Source organism: Dipodomys merriami, unplaced genomic scaffold, assembly GCF_024711535.1.
Source record: "Dipodomys merriami isolate MVZ:Mamm:240054 unplaced genomic scaffold, mDipMer1.0.p SCAF_102, whole genome shotgun sequence".
Classification (NCBI taxonomy): domain Eukaryota; kingdom Metazoa; phylum Chordata; class Mammalia; order Rodentia; family Heteromyidae; genus Dipodomys; species Dipodomys merriami.
Window position 1 is genome coordinate 3,354,512 of NW_027202294.1, and position 16,858 is coordinate 3,371,369.

At 39.3% G+C, this 16,858-nt stretch overlaps 1 protein-coding gene across 4 annotated transcripts in view; it reads right to left on the reverse strand.

Annotated features, from left to right (window-relative positions):
• Slf2 (SMC5-SMC6 complex localization factor 2) overlaps positions 1–16,858 on the reverse strand; it is a 67,798-nt gene that overhangs the window by 11,826 nt on the left and 39,114 nt on the right. For all 4 annotated transcript variants that reach the window (XM_069995093.1, XM_069995075.1, XM_069995084.1 and 1 more), the window contains 6 exons: positions 12,006–12,111; positions 10,630–10,806; positions 6,765–6,862; positions 4,993–5,080; positions 2,375–2,506; positions 1,986–2,063 (listed from right to left, as the gene is read on the reverse strand). In XM_069995093.1, coding sequence (XP_069851194.1) covers positions 1,986–2,063; positions 2,375–2,506; positions 4,993–5,080; positions 6,765–6,862; positions 10,630–10,806; positions 12,006–12,111 — 679 coding nt within the window. The remainder of the gene's footprint in view (positions 1–1,985; positions 2,064–2,374; positions 2,507–4,992; positions 5,081–6,764; positions 6,863–10,629; positions 10,807–12,005; positions 12,112–16,858) is intronic.

Sequence of the window (16,858 nt, forward strand, 5' to 3'; positions counted from 1 at the left end):
AAGTGCCTTATCTTTTGGAGGTATAGTTTGGTGAATGTAAATGGACATTTTCTGGGAGAGAAGTGTAATAATAACTATAGATATCCTTTAAAAATTTTTTATTTTATTTTTTGTCCATTGTGGGGCCTGAACTCTGGGCTTGGATGATGTCCCTCAGCTCTTCAGCTCAAGGATAGCACCCTACCACTTGAGTTACAGCACCGCTTCCAGACTTTTCTGTTTATGTGGTGCTGAGGAATCAAATCCAGGGCCTCATGCATGTGAGGCAAGCACTCTACCACTGAGCCACCTTCCCAGTCCAATAGCTATATTTTTACTAACTGAAAATTTAAATATCTTTATACCTAGATATTTAACTCTAAGGATTTGACTAGAAATTCTAGGAGTTTGCCCTACAGATATGCTTACACAAACAGGTAGAGATACAAGTAAGTATATTAGTATATACAAAAAAATGTAATGTTCATCAATAAAGGTTCTGAAATACTACAGTTACTTGACAGAAGTGATAATACTTTCAAAGTGAAATGAATGTAAGTCACAAATAATAAAAATAGAAGTAAAGTGTTGTGGGGCATGCCTGCGATCCTATTTGGAAAGCAGGAAACAAGAGGATTGGGAGCATGAACCAAGTATAGTGAGATACTGTCTCAGAAAACCAACCAACCGCTTACGCCTGTAATCCTAGCTACTCAGGAGGCTGAGATCTGAGGATCTCGGTTCAAAGCCAGCCCGGGCAGGAGAGACCGTGAGACTCCTATCTCCAATAAACCACCAGAAAACCGGAAGTGGCGCTGTAGCTCAAGTGGTAGAGCGCTTGCCTTGAGCTGAAGAGCTGAGGGACAGCACCCAGGCCCAGAGTTCAGGCCCCACGACCAAAAAAAAAAAAAAAAAAAAAGAAAACCAACCAACCACCCAATCAACCAACCAAACCAAACCAACCCAACCCAACCAACAAACCAACAGGATGGTTCAGGAATAAATTGAGACCCTATTCTCAAAAATAACCAAAGCAACAAGGGCTAACAGATGGCTTATGTGGTTAAGAATACCTGCCTAGAAAGTATGAGACCTTGAGTTCTGATCCTAGCAGTATAAAGAAAAAAACAAAGCCAGGCACTAGTGGCTCACATCTGGTAACCTAACTACTCAGGAGGATGATATCTGAGGATTGCAGTTTGAAGCCAACTTGGGTAGACAAATCCATGAGGCTCTCATCTCCAATTAACCAGTAAAAAAAAAAAAAAAAAAAAAAAGCAGGATATAGAGGTGTGGCCCAAATGGTAGAACGCTAACCTTGAGCAAAAAAGCTAAGCATGAGTTAAGGGTGCTCAGTTCAAACTCTGGGATTACCCATGTAATTGTAACCCCTCTGTATGGCATTTTCACAATGAAAAAACAAAACAAAACAAAACAAAACCCTCTACGATCAACATACAAACACAAAAACAAACCACTACTTTGTATTAAAGCTGGCATGGCAATGCATGCATGTAAACCTAGAATCTGGGAGGGTGGGGCAGGGAATTAAGAGGTTAAGGCTAGCTTTGGTTACAGAACCAAGGCACTGTTTCAACCCAAAACATTAAAAAACAAAGCACTTAAAAAAATCACTATGATACCCTTTTTTCTAGAGCATACTGGGATTTCTATAGCAAAATCAGCTAACTTTTTTTTTTTGGGGGGGGGGGGAGGGGGTCCGGTCGTGAGGCTTGAACTCTAGGCCTGGGTGCTGTCCCTCAGCTCTTCAGCTCAAGGCTAGCGCTCTACCACTTAAGCCACAGCGCCACTTCCGGCTTTTTTTTCTTTTTGCTTATGTGGTGCTGAGGAATCGAACCCAGGGCCTCAGGCATGCAAGGCAAGCGCTCCACCACTGAGCCACCTTCCCAGCCCCAAAATCAGCTAACTTTTATTGAGTTTTTTCCTAAAACTTGTCCATTCATTCCATCCATAACACCTATATAAAATAGCTGAAAATTACCTACCCGTTGTCCAGAAGAAAAAGAATGAGAACAACTAACTTCACCAACTAAATGAAGAAGAACGTAGGTCAGGTAATATGCCTATTGAAGAAATGGTAAAATTAATATTCATTGTTTAGCTAGCATAAGTATCATCTCAGTTTACCTACAGGAAGTTGCCAAGGAATGATAAAGAACTGAGCTGGCAAGAAAGGAAAAACAACACATTTAAATCAGACTTTGATTTTAATTTTCGTAACTGTCCTAGTACAAAATCATCCAAATACAAACATCATTTTGGTCCTCAATTACCAACAACTGTCCTTTTTTACCTGAACTCTGCATTGTTAAGTTTATTGAAGAATTTCATGACAGCAGTAACATTTACTCCTTTGAAATCTAGAGCTGAATACCTGCTTTTCAAGTTCTAGATGAAGACTGTCATCAATAATGCCATTTGGTTGTTCAGCCTTTTTCTTCAAGACCATTTTCTTTAACAAATCAGAAGGCTTCATTTGTACTAGATATCGATGTAGGACTGAGATCTAACAAAGAAAAAGGAGACAATGAACAATACTAAGTATTTTCTTTTCTTTTCTTGTCAGTCTTGGGATTGAACTAACTCAGCGCCTGGGCACTGTCCCTGAGCTCTTTTGCTCAAGGCCAGTACTCTACCACTTGAGTCATAGCACCATTTCTGGTATTCTGGTGGTTAATTGGAGATAAAAAGGTCTCAAACTTTCCTGCACAGGCTGGCTTTGAACCTCCTGAGTTGCTGGGATTACAGGAGTGAGCCAATAATGCCAGGATTCTATAGTTGCTTTTTCTTGGGCTAGTTGTCCAGTCTGTACATTCTACCTTGACCTTTTTAGCTGTTTTTTTTTTTTTTTTTGGGTCCGGTCGTGGGGCCTGAACTCTGGGCCTGGGCGCTGTCCCTCAGCTCTTCAACAAGGCTAGCACTCTACCACTTGAGCCACAGCGCCACTTCCGGCTTTTTTTTTCCTTTTTGCTTATGTGGTGCTGAGGAATCGAACCCAGGGCCTCAGGCATGCAAGGCAAGCGCTCTACCACTAAGCCACCTTCCCAGCCCCTTCAATTGTTTTCTAGTTAAAGATTTAGTATAAATGCTTAGCAGACCAAACCATTCAGCTAAGGTCAAGGAAATGCTTTCTCTGAAATTTAGTTGAAAACAAACACAATTGAATTTCCTTGTGGATGTAAATCACTGAATTGTGGAAAGAAGCACTGTAAGCAACTGGGTAAGGCTGGAGTTGTGGCTCAAGTGGTAGAACCAGTGTAAGTTCTAAAGAAAGCCCAGCAAAAGTTTGAGGCCTTGAATTAAAGCTCCGATATAGTACACATACAAAAAAAAAAAAAAAAAAGGTGGATAGAAAAAAAAATTACATCTAATCTGTGTAATTTGAATATAAAGTAGTAAGCCTGAGGAGTTACTCATTCAAAAGGAAAAGGTAATGAGAAGAGAGAAGAGTCTTGGGTCTATTGGCTCATGCCTGTAACCCTACCCTCTCAGGAGGCTGAGATAGGAGGATGGTAGTTCAAAATAAACCCTGGCAGAAAAATCTGTGAGACTCTTATTCTAGTAAACCAACAAAAACAAGTAGTAGAGCACTAGCCTTGAGCAATCAGCAACAGTGCTCAGGCCTAAGTTCTAGCTCTGGTACTAGCCACACAAAAAAAGAATAGAGAACAGCTAAGAAGTAAATTGCAGGGCTGACAAGGTGGTTTAGTGGTAGAGTGCTTGCCTTGCATGCATGAAGCTATGGGTTCCATTCCTCAGTACCACATGAACAGAAAACCCCAAAATAGCGCTGTGGCTCAAGTGGTAGAGTGCAAGCCTTGAGCAAAAGAAACTCAAGGACAGTGCTCAGGCCCTGAGTTCAAGACCCAGGACTGGCCAAAAAAAAAAAAAAAGAAAAAAAAGAAAAAAAAGCAGAAATCCTATCTTCATCTCTTAAAGGCAGTGAGTATCCCTGCAAGAATTGAGAACAATTTGCTACTTTGGTGGTTCGTATTTCTAGAATCAAATCTACTTCAACCTGGAGTAAAAAAAAGCCATCCCATTTATCTTTTGTCCTGCAGCATCTTATACTTACTTCTAATATTGTTTTTACTATACTAGTTAACCCTCAGTGGTGATTTTATTTTGTTACAATCACTAGATTATGCAAAGGCAGATCTCTAATCTTTTAATTTTTCAATATTTTAATTTATTCCCAGGATCTATAATGGAGAATCTTGTACTCAATTGCTACTCAAATAAGAACAACACAGGCACACAGATCAGGTTCTATGTTGACTTTCTGAATCAAACTAAGAGTAGATCTTTGAATCCTATCAACATCTCCGAGTAGTTTCCACAGCATATGTTAATAGTGATATATTCAAACTGAGTAAGTATTGGAGGTAAATCACATCTAAGTTCTATGATCTAAAAAGACCACTCAACATCAAAATAGGTACAAGATAGTTAATAAATGTAATAGCTCTGGATTTTCTAATGTCATAATACTACTAAACTTGATAAACTGAACTAATAATCTCATTCAATATAGTAACATGGCTTTTCCAAGAATTTATTCATTAATTTATCTGACTATCCACATCCATCTTATATTTATTGTAAAAGGATTACCATCTTCATTTCACAGATGAAGAAACTAGATGTGGTTAAGTACCATGAAAAAGATGAGAAGCTAGTATTGGTAGACAAATCCAAAAGACTATTATCTTCAATTACCTAGCAAAAAGCCTGAATTCGAAATGTGGTCCAAGTGGTATAATACCAATATAAGTTAAAAAACTGAGCAAAAGCACCAGGCTCTGAGTTCAAGACTCAGCGCGCGCGCGCGCACACACACACACACACGCACACACACGCACGCACACACAATTACATGAATTACATGGCTGAAAGCTGAGATTTAACCTCAGAAGTTTTGATTAGGATTTATCAATTTTCTCTACATTTCACTACCTCTCCCATTTATTAAAAGTAAAAGTATATTCATACCTGCAGATTACTGGCATTAGGGACATCTTCAGGTTTCTCCTCCAAAAGCTTTGAAATAATCACTAGACTTAGACACTGTCTCAGTTGCCTGGAATTATAATTTAAAACTATTTAGAACTCAGCTTAATATTCCTTGGAATGTAAATAAACAAGCCAAAAGTTCTTCTAGTTCTAATTTGAAATACAGGCAATGTTCCAAAAAAAAAAAAAGGCTGTATAAGAACCAACTACTGAAGAGTGGTATAGATTTTTATGTAAAATATTTGTACAGGGCTGGGAATGTGATTTAGTGTGTTTGCCTAGCATGTATGAAGCCCTGGGTTAAATTCCTCAGTACTACATAAGCAGAAAAAGCTGGAAAGAGCACTATGGCTTAAGTGGTATAGTGCTAGACTTGAGCAAAAGCTCATGGACAGTGCCCAGGCTCTGAGTTCAAGCCCAGGACTGGAAGAAAAAAAAGAAAATTGAACATGATGTCAGAATTGCTTAAAGCTAAGTAAATTAGCAAGATCCCTTACCTCTTTTTTTTTTTTTAAATCTTGCTAATTTACTAATACAAAGTATTCTATTTTATTGCTGGAACAATTAAGTTCTCTGCTTAAGAAAGAAAATGAATTCATTTTTAGGGTATGTGTCACCTATATTGTTTTGTTATCATATAAACTCAAAAGTCAAGAGCCAGGCACTGGTGGCTCTCCAACCTGGAAGAAATACTTCATCAGAATATATTCTAATCCTAAACTTCTAGTCTTCACAACTGTGAAATACAAATTTAATTTCTGGGCCTAGGCTCTGTCCCTGAGTTTCTTTGTCCAAGTTTCTTTTGTTCACTAGCCTACCACTTGAGCTATACTATAGTACCACTTTCAGCTTTTTCTGAGTAGTTTACTGGAGATAAGAGTCTTGTGGAAGCCAGGCTCCCTGTTGCTCACACCTGTAATCCTAGCTACTCAGGAGGCTGAGATCTGAGGATCGAGGTTCAAAGCCAGCCTGGACAGGAAAATCCGTGAGATTCTTATCTCCCATAAACCACTAGAAAACCGGAAGTGACAGCGCCCAAGCCCAGAGTTCAAGCCCCATGACTGCTCCCCCCCCCCCCAAAAAAAAAAGAGTCTTGTGGACTTTTCTGCCCAGGGTGACTTTGGACAGTGTTCTTCAGATCAAAGCTTCCTGGGAAGCTAAGATTAAAGGTGTGAGTCAATGGTGCTTGGCTTAAATTTTTAACTTTTTAAAATAAATAACAACAAATAATATGATCTGAAGAATCAGAATCAGGCCATCCAGACAGATAGATAGGTAGGTAGGTAGATAGAGATAGATAGATAGATAGATAGATAGATAGTTAAGGAAATAAAAGGCTTTGATCTAACTTTGAACTGATAGGGGTTTGAAGCCAGCCTGCCATGAGACTCATTTCCAATTAAAACCTGAAAGCCTGAAGTGGATCTATGGCTCAAGCAAAAAAGTTCAGGGACAGTACCCAGGCCCTGAGTTCAAACCTCAGTACTGGAACAAAAAATCAATAAAAAAAATGAGTGGACTGACTTGGTGATGCAAACTTGTAACCCTAGCATTTGAGAATCTGAAGCAGAAGGACCAGGTGTTTGGGGTTAACTTGGGTTATATAGCAAGTTCTAAGCCAATATGGGTTATGAAGCAAGATCTTATTTCAGCAAAAAAAGTTACAAAATTATGAATTTAAATAAATGATCTAAGAGCATTTCATTAAACATTATAAAATTTTTCTTGATACATATCTCATTTTCCTATACCTTCCACGTGATGTCCAGTTAGGAACTAGCTGTACCAACCACAAAAGGTTGTGTGGATGACTGGAGAGTTCATTTATGCCCAGACAGAGTTCATGCATCTGTAATTAAAAAAAAGAAAGAAAAAAAAATGAAAGATTTTCTTTTAAAAAGAAGACATCAAATCTACATCTTCCTTCCTTTAATAATGGAAGCACTAACAAAATGGAACACAAGTTTTTTTCAAGATATATGGAGTCTAAAAATTGTTAAATATATACAATATAGATTGTTTATCTTACATTATCTCTATATATTTAAATGGTTCCTCTTAGAAAAATAAAGTAAAGCCGGGCGCTGGTGGCTCACGCCTGTAATCCTAGCTACTCAGGAGGCTGAGATCTGAGGATCGCGGTTCAAAGCCAGCCCGGGCAGGAGAGACCGTGAGACTCCTATCTCCAATAAACCACCAGAAAACCGGAAGTGGCGCTGTAGCTCAAGTGGTAGAGCGCTCGCCTTGAGCTGAAGAGCTGAGGGACAGCACCCAGGCCCAGAGTTCAAGCCCCACGACCGACAAAAAAAAAAAAAAAAAAGTAAAATAAACACAAATACCACTTTCTAAGTATGAGAGTCACATATAATCATGTAAGTTCCTGATCTAGAATTTTTGTACTTTAGGGATCCTATTTCCCTCCACCTTTTTTTTTTTTTTTTGTCAGTTGCAGGGCTTGAACTCTGGCCCTGGGCACTGTCCTTGCATTCTTTTTTTTTTTTTTTTTTTTTGTCGGTCGTGGGGTTTGAACTCTGGGCCTGGGTGCTGTCCCTCAGCTCTTCAGCTCAAGGCGAGCGCTCTACCACTTGAGCTACAGCGCCACTTCCGGTTTTCTGGTGGTTTATTGGAGATAGGAGTCTCACGGTCTCTCCTGCCTGGGCTGGCTTTGAACCGCGATCCTCAGATCTCAGCCTCCTGAGTAGCTAGGATTACAGGCGTGAGCCACCAGTGCCCAGCTTTGTCCTTGCATTCTTCAGCGCAAGGTGAGTGCTCTACCACTAGAGCCACAGTGCTACTTCCAGTTTTCTGGTAGTTAATTGGAGATAAGAGTCTCATGGAGACTTTTCTTCCCGGGCTGGTTTTGAACCACGATCCTCAGATCTTAGCCTCCTGAGTAGCTAGGATTACCAGCATGAGCCACCAGGCGCCTGGCTCCTCCACCTTTTTATTTTGGTGCTTATACGAAGTAAGGCTTGATCTCAGGACCTCCCAATCTCAGTTGGCACATTTGTTTGATTTTGTGCTCATGGGTGCTGCTGTTCCACTTAAGTCAGGATGGGATTTTGTTGGTTAATTAGAATCAGAATCTCTAGGACTCTTCTGCCTGGGTTGGCTTTGAACAGTAATCCTCAGATCTCAGCATTCTGGATAACCAAGATTACAGATGTGAGCCACTGGTGCCAGTTTTGTCTTTTGAGTGCCTGGGCTCTAGTATTTTTTGGGAGGGTTCTGGAGGGATAGTGGAAGCACTAGACTTTGAACTCAAGGGCCTATGGTTGCCACACAGATGCTCTACCACTTAAACCACACCTTTCCCTATTCTACTATTTCCTTTCTGTGCCAGTCCAGGGGCTTGTACTCAAGAGTCTAGGTGCTGTCCCTGAGCTTTTGTGCTCAAAGCTAATGCTCTACCACTTAAGCTACAGCTCTACTTCTGGCTATTTTTTTGGTGGTTAAATGGAGATAAGAGTCTTGTAGACTTTCCAGCCCAGGCTGGCTTTCCAACCTAGATTCTCAGAATCACAGCCTAAGTAGCAAGGATTACAGGTGTGAGCAACTGGCGCCTGACAATTCCAGAATTTTTATTCCTTTTCTTTTCTGGTTTTTTAAGGTCCGAGACATGGACTCAAACTTGGTACTTGGATGCTTTCCCTCATTGGCTAACACTCTACCAACCCTGATTCCAGTATTTTAAAAGTCTAGCAGTGGGGTTCCGAAATAATCTGATGATGCCAGGCCCTGGTAGCTCATGCTTGTAAACAGGAGGCTAAGATTTGAGGATGTGGTTCAAAGGCAGCTTGGACAGGAAATTCAGTGAGACTCCTATCTCTTAACTACTAAAAGGCTGGAAATGGAGTTGTAGCTCAAAGTGGTGCTATCCTTGAGCACAAAAGCTTATTAACAGCACCCAGGCCCTGATTTCAATGCCCTGCTCTGAGGTCAAGTCCCAAGACTGACATACACACACACACATAACCCTCCCCACCAAAAAAAAAAATCTGATAAAATAGAGGAAGGAAATATAGGGATGAAATCAACAAGAGGATTATGACTGGAAAACATTTGAAGCTAGGTGACAGTTCCTAAGGGTTTCTCATACTCCTCCATACTTCTGTGTATGTTTTAAACTTTCCATTAAAAATAATAAAATCTTTTAAAAGGCCTAATAAAAACTATACATGTTTACTCTCCATATGGCTATGGAAGTACAACTCATATTCTGGCTGTAGATATGACTCATATTATCACTTCATTTAAGTGTCTACTTAGATACAACGTCAGAAAGGTTTTTTTGTATGAAATAACATGGCATTCTTGCCTTACTACTTTTCTCTTCCCATGTCCTACTTTACTTTTTTTTTTGTTGTCAGTTGTGGAGCTTAAACTCTGGGCTTAGACGCTGTCCCTTCAGCTCAAGGTGAGTACTCTACCACTTGAGCCACAGCACCACTTCCAGTTTTCTGGTGGTTAATTGGAGATAAAGAGTCTCACAGACATTCCTGACAGGGCTGACTTTGAACCAAGATCTTCAGATCTCAAGCTCCTGAGTAGCTAGGATTACAGGTGCAAATCAATGGTGCCTCACTTGTCCTACTTTACTTTTCTATGTTGCACCTAATCACACTTGATATGTTACTAAAATCTACATCTACTTATCACCTAAGTAGGATGAAAGCCACATGAGGGCAAGGACACAGTCCTTTTCACAGTTGAATCTCTAGCACTTACACAAATACTTAATTGACAGTAAATCCATAATGTTATCTACTATAAATGAATAACCCTCTTAGTTCAGTAATTTCCACTTTGTGGATTACCTGTAACCTTAGAAAAGACTGGTATTAAAAATTATTGAAGCTGGGTGCCGGTGGCTCATGCCTATAATCCTAGCTACTCAGGAGGCTGAGATCTGAGGATCTCAGTTCAAAGCCAGCCCGGGCAAGAAACTCGGTGAGACTCTTATCTCCAATAAACCTCTAGAAAACCAGAAATGGAGCTTGGCTCAAGTGGTAGAGCGCTGGCCTTGAGCTGAAGAGTGCAGGGACAGTGCCCAAGCCCAGAGTTCAAGCCCCACGACTGACAAAACAAAACAATTATTAAAAAAATTACAATACCACTAGGTACAGATAGCTCATGTCTGTAATCCCACTCAGGAGACTGAAATATGAGCATTAGACTGGGCAGGAATGTCTATGAGACTCCTATCTCCAATTAACCACCAAAAAGCCAGATGTGGAGTTGTGGCTCAAGTAGCAGAGCTCAGCCTTGAGCAAAACAAAAAAACAAAAAAACAACAATTCAGGGACAGCACCCAGGGCCCTGAATTCAAGGCCCAGAATTGGCACCAAACAAACTCCTCCTGCCCCCAATATTTCCCCAAGTTCTCTTTTTATCTTCCAAAGATCTTAGCTGAACTTAAATATACCTTATTTTTTTTTTGGTCTGAGATGGGAACTCAAACTTGTTACCTGATGCTTTTGCTCATTGGCTGGTGTTCTACCAACTGAGCCATACCTCCAACCCCATTAAATACAATTTCTACATGTACTGCAGGAGTCAAATTTTAATGATTTACAAAAAGACAATACTGATGTAATGTAATTTTAGTAATGTTACCTTTGTGTTCCAATCTCTGATATTTTTCATCAGGTTTATCAGGAGGCTCTGAAAGTCTACTAGAGGAATCTGTGTCAGCTGTTTTTCCAAACTCATTTTAAACAACATTAAAATCAGCAACATTATTTCCCGATCTTGGTAACCTTCTGGATGTATAGATGTACACAAGCCTAGAAACTTTTGACACAAACACACAAAGTAACTTAAAGAAAATATATTTTACCTGAACAGTTATGATTTTTTTTGATAAGACACAAAAGAAAACTAGACAGGTAACAAATAACATGTCTAGGAAAAGGTGGCCAGAAAGATTAATGCTAATGGTAGAATGGAGGGACAAGTATTAGTTTTTTTCCCCCCATTTTCAAGGTTTTCCATTTTGGCCATGCTGATTTTGAACTAAGGACCAATGTGCTTGCCACACAACTGTTCTATTACTTGAGTTCTACCCACAGCTTAAAGAGTTTAACTATTTTTCAAATAGTTATTCCAAGGGCTGGCCTGAACAGTAATCCTCCTATTTACACTGCCTGTGTAGTTGATATGATAGGCTGATATCACCATGTTTACCATTTTTTATTGATTTAGATAGAGGAAAAGAGGTGCTCAAAGTTTTTTTTTTTTTTTGCCTAGGCTGGTCTTGAACTGCAATTTTTCTGATCTCTACTTTTCAAGTTGCTAGAATTTTAGCCCAACAAGATTTTAATAAATATAAATAAAAGTGTGTATATAAATATACATATTTGTTTGATTTAGATATATGTATATGTGTCTGTGAATGTAAAAGGTAGCATTCTACCACTAGAGCCACAGCTCTCCTTTGGGCTTTTTGGTAGTTAATTGGAGCTAAGAGTCTTTCCTGCTTTTGGCTGGCTTCAAACCAGGATCCTTAGATCTCAGCCTTCCAAGTATTTAGAATTTCAAGTGTGAGCCAACGGCACCCAGCTACACATGTATTTCTATATGCTTTCTCTCTTTATATTCTCTCTCTTTAAATTCTCTCTCTCTCTCTCATACACACACACACCTACCCACCCACCCATATAGTTATGTCTTTCCTGGTACTAGGGATTGAACTCAGGGACTTATGACTTGACCCATGCTCCTGGTTTAATATATTTTTAATGGTTCAGAAGAATCACTTATTTGCTTCTATCATTGAAAATGTTTTCACATTGTTCTTCTTAATCACTAAATTATAAGTAATGCTTCTTTTTTCATATATTTTTTCATATATTCATATATTTCATATATTCTAACTACTCATTTCAAAATTATAATCACTTGGTATGAAGCTAGTAGATTAAAAAAAATAATTACAAAACTGAAATGGCTCTAGCTCTTTGCTAAAGACATACAAAATAGCTTTTTCCTACCTTAACTACATTTAAAATGTTGGTTTCAGGAAGAGTTGAAAATATTGGCTTACAAGATGAATCTTCTTTACTTCCTTTTCCCCCCAATGGTGTCAATATTTCAGAACTAGTAAGGAATAAAGCAAAATAAAATTATTTATTATAAGAAACACTTCAACAAATACTTTTTTGTCTTTTTCTTTCTTTAGATGGGATCTCATGTTGCCCAGGCTGGACTTAAACTTGAAATCCTGCCTTAGACTCCAGCGTAAGCTGTTATATTATAGGTTCCACCACTATGTCTACCTTATTATTATCTTATTTTTTTTACATATTATTATCATTACTTATTATCATCATTTTGTTGTTGTGCAAAGGGGTTACAATTCCATAAATTACTTTTTTAAAACTATACCCCATTGACAATTTTATATACAACAAAAGGAATGTGTACCCATTTAAATTTCTTTTCTTTTTTCTTTTTTGTCAGTCCTGGGGCTTGAGTCCCTGAGCTTTTTCACTCAAGGCTAGTAGTGGTCTACCACTTGAGCACAGCGCCACTTTCGGCTTTTTCTGTGTATGTGGCACTGAGGAATCGAACCCAGGGTTTCATGCATACTAGGCAATCACTCTACTCCTAAGCAACACTCCCAGCCCCCATTTAAATTGTTTGATAAGCATATATTACTGTAACTATCATCCAAAACAAGAAACAGATCATTTCCATCAGCCCTAGACCCATCATACCAGATCCAAGTCAATTTGCTACCTCCAAGTGGAAGTAACTATCAGTATGATTGATTTCTATTTCTATGCATTAGCTTTCCTTTGAACTAGCTGTTTCATATTATCCTCAATGCTCTTAGTGGCAAAAAGCTATGGAGGAAGTGACTCTGATGACAAAGAACTCACAACCTCATAAATGGCCTATAAAAATTTCCATAGCAAGCCAGGTGCCACTGGCACACACCTGTAATCATAGCAACTCAGGAGGCTGAGATCTTAGGCTCTTGGTTCAAAGCCAGCCTAGGCAGAAAAGTCTGTGAGACTCTTATCTCCAAAAGTCAGAAGCAGAGCTGTGGTTCAAGTGGAAGAACACTATCCTTGAACAAAAAAGCTCAGGGACAGCACGCAGGCCCAGCCCGAGGCATGGAAAAACAAAACAAAACCTTCCATAACAATATAAACAAATAGGGCTGGGAAGGTGGCTCAGTGGTAGAGCGCTTGCCTTGCATGCTTGAGGTCCTGGGTTCGATTCCTCAGCACCACATAAGCAAAAAAGAAAAAAGCCGGAAGTGGCGCTGTGACTCAAGTGGTAGAGCGCTAGCCTTGAGCTGAAGAGCTGAGGGACAGTGCCCAGGCCCAGAGTTCAGGCCCCACGGACCCAAAAACAAACAAACAAACAAACAATATAAACAAATAATTCTAAGCATTCTAGTTTGAGTTCAGGTTGTCAGTAGCCATGGAAGAGATTTAACAAGTAAAGGCACTCAGAGACAGGGAGAGGCATAAAATCGGCTTTTAAAACATAGCTGGTTTTGTTAATTTTTTTTTTACTCAACAGTACATTTACATTGTTAAAATACAACAACAACAACAACAACAACAACCACCGTATTGAGGTACAATATGCGATGAAGAGATGCCCTCTCACCTAGCTTCCTACCCATTTCCTCTTCCCACAATTAGCCACTAGTTTTAATACTTTCTTCTGACAGTATCTTATATATAAATAAATGTGAATATATTACCACTTGTAGTATAAAAAATAATTTGATCTTTCTTCTCAGAAGCTTTTTTGGTGTTGGTTACTGAGACTTAAATGCAGAGCCTCACACACTTGTTGGTGTTTTTGCTCATGGTTGGTGCTTTACTACTTGAGCTACAACTCCAGGTCTGGCCTTTTGTTGGATATTTGGAGACAAGAGTCGTGAAGCTTTGTCTGCCTTGGGGTGACACTAAACCTTGATCCTCAGATTTCAGCTTCCAGAGTAGCTAGGATTACAAACATGAGGCAACAGCACCTGGCCTCCTGAAACTCTTGGACCTTTTTATTGTCAGGGGTAAGAGGAACCTCTTTTGTTATTCATTGTAAATCAACTTCAATCATACCTGAGTTCTTGCTAATGAGGTGACTACAGAAGGCCAGCATAACCAACCTGTGATTAAAGAGTTGTAACTTAAGGATACACATAGAAGGTAGAAATCTAGTTAATCAACACTAGTGTAATAAATTTTGTATGTTGTATTTATTTCACTACCATACACGGTCTCTATAATGAATAAAAACCTCAAATCCATGGCCAGATTCTATTATTTTCACTTATTTATTTGTTTTATTGGAGCTGGAGGTAGAACTCAGTCATACACATGGCAGGTGAGCACTCAACCACCTGAGCCACACTTTACTTTCCTTATTTTCCAAGTCAGAGCTGTGCTTTTGCCTGGGGCTAGCCCTAGATGCTAATCCTCCACCTATGCCTAAAATGTAACTGGGATCATGAGATATGTTCTTGCTTTTTGCTGGGCGGGCATGGAAATGCTATTCTCTCAATCTTTGCCTCCTGAAAAGCTGGGATTATAGAAATGCTCTACTCTTAGCTTTTCTAGACTAGGTCTCACTGTATAGAACAGGCTGACTTCTATAACTAGCAATCCTTCTTTGCCTGTGTCCAGACTGTCCTCATACCAGGTAATACTTGACATGCTTTCTGCTTTTTAGTGAGTCATTGGGCTTGAACTCAGGGGCTGAGCTTTTTCACTCAAGGCTAGTGCTCTACCACTTTGAGCCCACTACTTCCAGTTTTCTAGTGGTTCACTGGAGTTAAGTTTCTCATGGACTTTCCTGCATGGTCTGGCTTCAAACCACGAACCACAGATTTTTTAGATCTCAGCCTTCTAAGTAGCTAGGATTACAGGTATGAACCACCGTGCTGGGCTTACTTTTTAATGTTTTTATTGTGTATATTTATTTATATCTTTGAATTATAAATCTGAAGTATAAGTTCAATAAGTTCAATTTTCCCCCCAGGTCACTGACCTGGCTTTCCAGATTCTAGGTAAAACCAGATACTGAACAGCTTACTTCCCCCCCATCCTTTTTTTTTTTTTTTGGTGGATTGAACTCCAGGGCCTGGATACTGTCCCTGAGCTTTTGTGCTCAAGGCCTGCCCTCTACCAATAGACCTACAGCTCCACTTCCTGCTTTTTTGGTAGTTATTTGGAGATAAGAGTCTAAGAGTCTCTTGGGCTTTGCTGCCTTCACTGGCTTCTACATGCCAAAACCTTAGATTTCATCATTTTGAATAGCTAGATCTCATCATTTTGAATAGCTAGGATTACAGGTGTGAGCCACCAGTGCCCTGCATTTTTTTGTTTTTTTTTTGATTGGTCATGGGGCTTGAACTCTAGGCCTGGGTGCTGTCCCTCGGCTCTTCAACTCAAGGTGAGCGCTCTACCACTTGAGCCACAGCATCACTTCCAGTTTTCTGGTAGTTAATTGGAGATAAGAGTCTCACAGACCTTCCTGCCTGGGCTGGCTTTGAACTTCAATCCTCAGATCTCAGGCTCTTGAGTAGTTAGGATTATAGGTGTGACCCACCAGCACCTAGCTCCTGCTTCATTTTTTGAATGTGACATTTAGCATATACTAAATCATATTTGGACCTCACACTTTGTTATACTGGTGGAACTTTGTGTCCTCCTATTTGTACCATATTATTATTTTTCTTTTTGTCAATCACGGGGCTTGAACTCTGGGCCAGGGCATTGTTCCTGCGCTCTTCAGCTCATGGCTAGTGCTCTACCTCTTGAGCCACAGCGCTATTTCCAGTTTCATAGTGCTTTATTGGAGATCAGAGACTCACAGACTTTTCTGCCTGGGCTGGCTCTGAACCATGATCCTCAGATCTTAGCCTCCTGAGTAGCTAGGATTAAAGGCATGAGCCACAGGCGCCCAGCTTGTACCATACTATTTTCAAGTTGCCTGAAGGGGAGTCATGACATGTAACTTTCATGAATATTATTTTTCCATATGGTGTTAAAATCAGTTGTATTGTCTCAAACTGTTCTGCACCCCTAAAATCCTGTTGACATTATTAAGATCTCATTACATATGATGCTTTCTACCACCTGAGCCATACCCCAACCCTTGAATTTTCGTATATGAAAGCATGATATAGGCTTTCCATTTATTTAGGTTCTTCACTAACATTTCATATACATGTTTCTAATTACTTTACTTTTAGTTATTTTCCTTTTCCTTTACTGCCACTGATGTCTTTTTTTTCAGTGTATCTTACAATATGAAGGTTACTTGTTTCTCTTTATTGAGTAAACAGAAATGCTTGCTTATTTAACTGATCTACAGGCTCTGATGTATAGATTAAATTACTTATCAAACCATCTTTTACCAACTCTTTATCAATTTTTTTTTTTTTTTGGTCGTAGGGCCTGCACTCTGGGCCTGGGCACTGTCCCTGAGCTTTTCAGTTCAAGGCTAACACTCTACCACTTGAGCCACAGCACCACTTCTGGCCTTTTGTGCTTATGTGGTGCTGAGGAATTGAATCCAGGGCCTCATGCAAGCAAGGCAAGCACTCTACTAACTGAGCTACCTTCCCAGCCCCCTTTCTCAATTTTTACATCTCACTTTTTTCTCTTATCTAATTTTCTTTGACCAATATTTGCAAAACATTATCAAATAACAATAAGAAGTCTTTCTTAAAAAAAAAACTTTTTATGGGAATATCTCTTATTTTCCTGCTAAATATATCAATAACTTTTAGGTTAATATCAACTTAAAATTGACCTAACTTTCACTTAAAAAAAATACGGAATATAGAATTCATTAAGTGAATATTTACTGTTATATT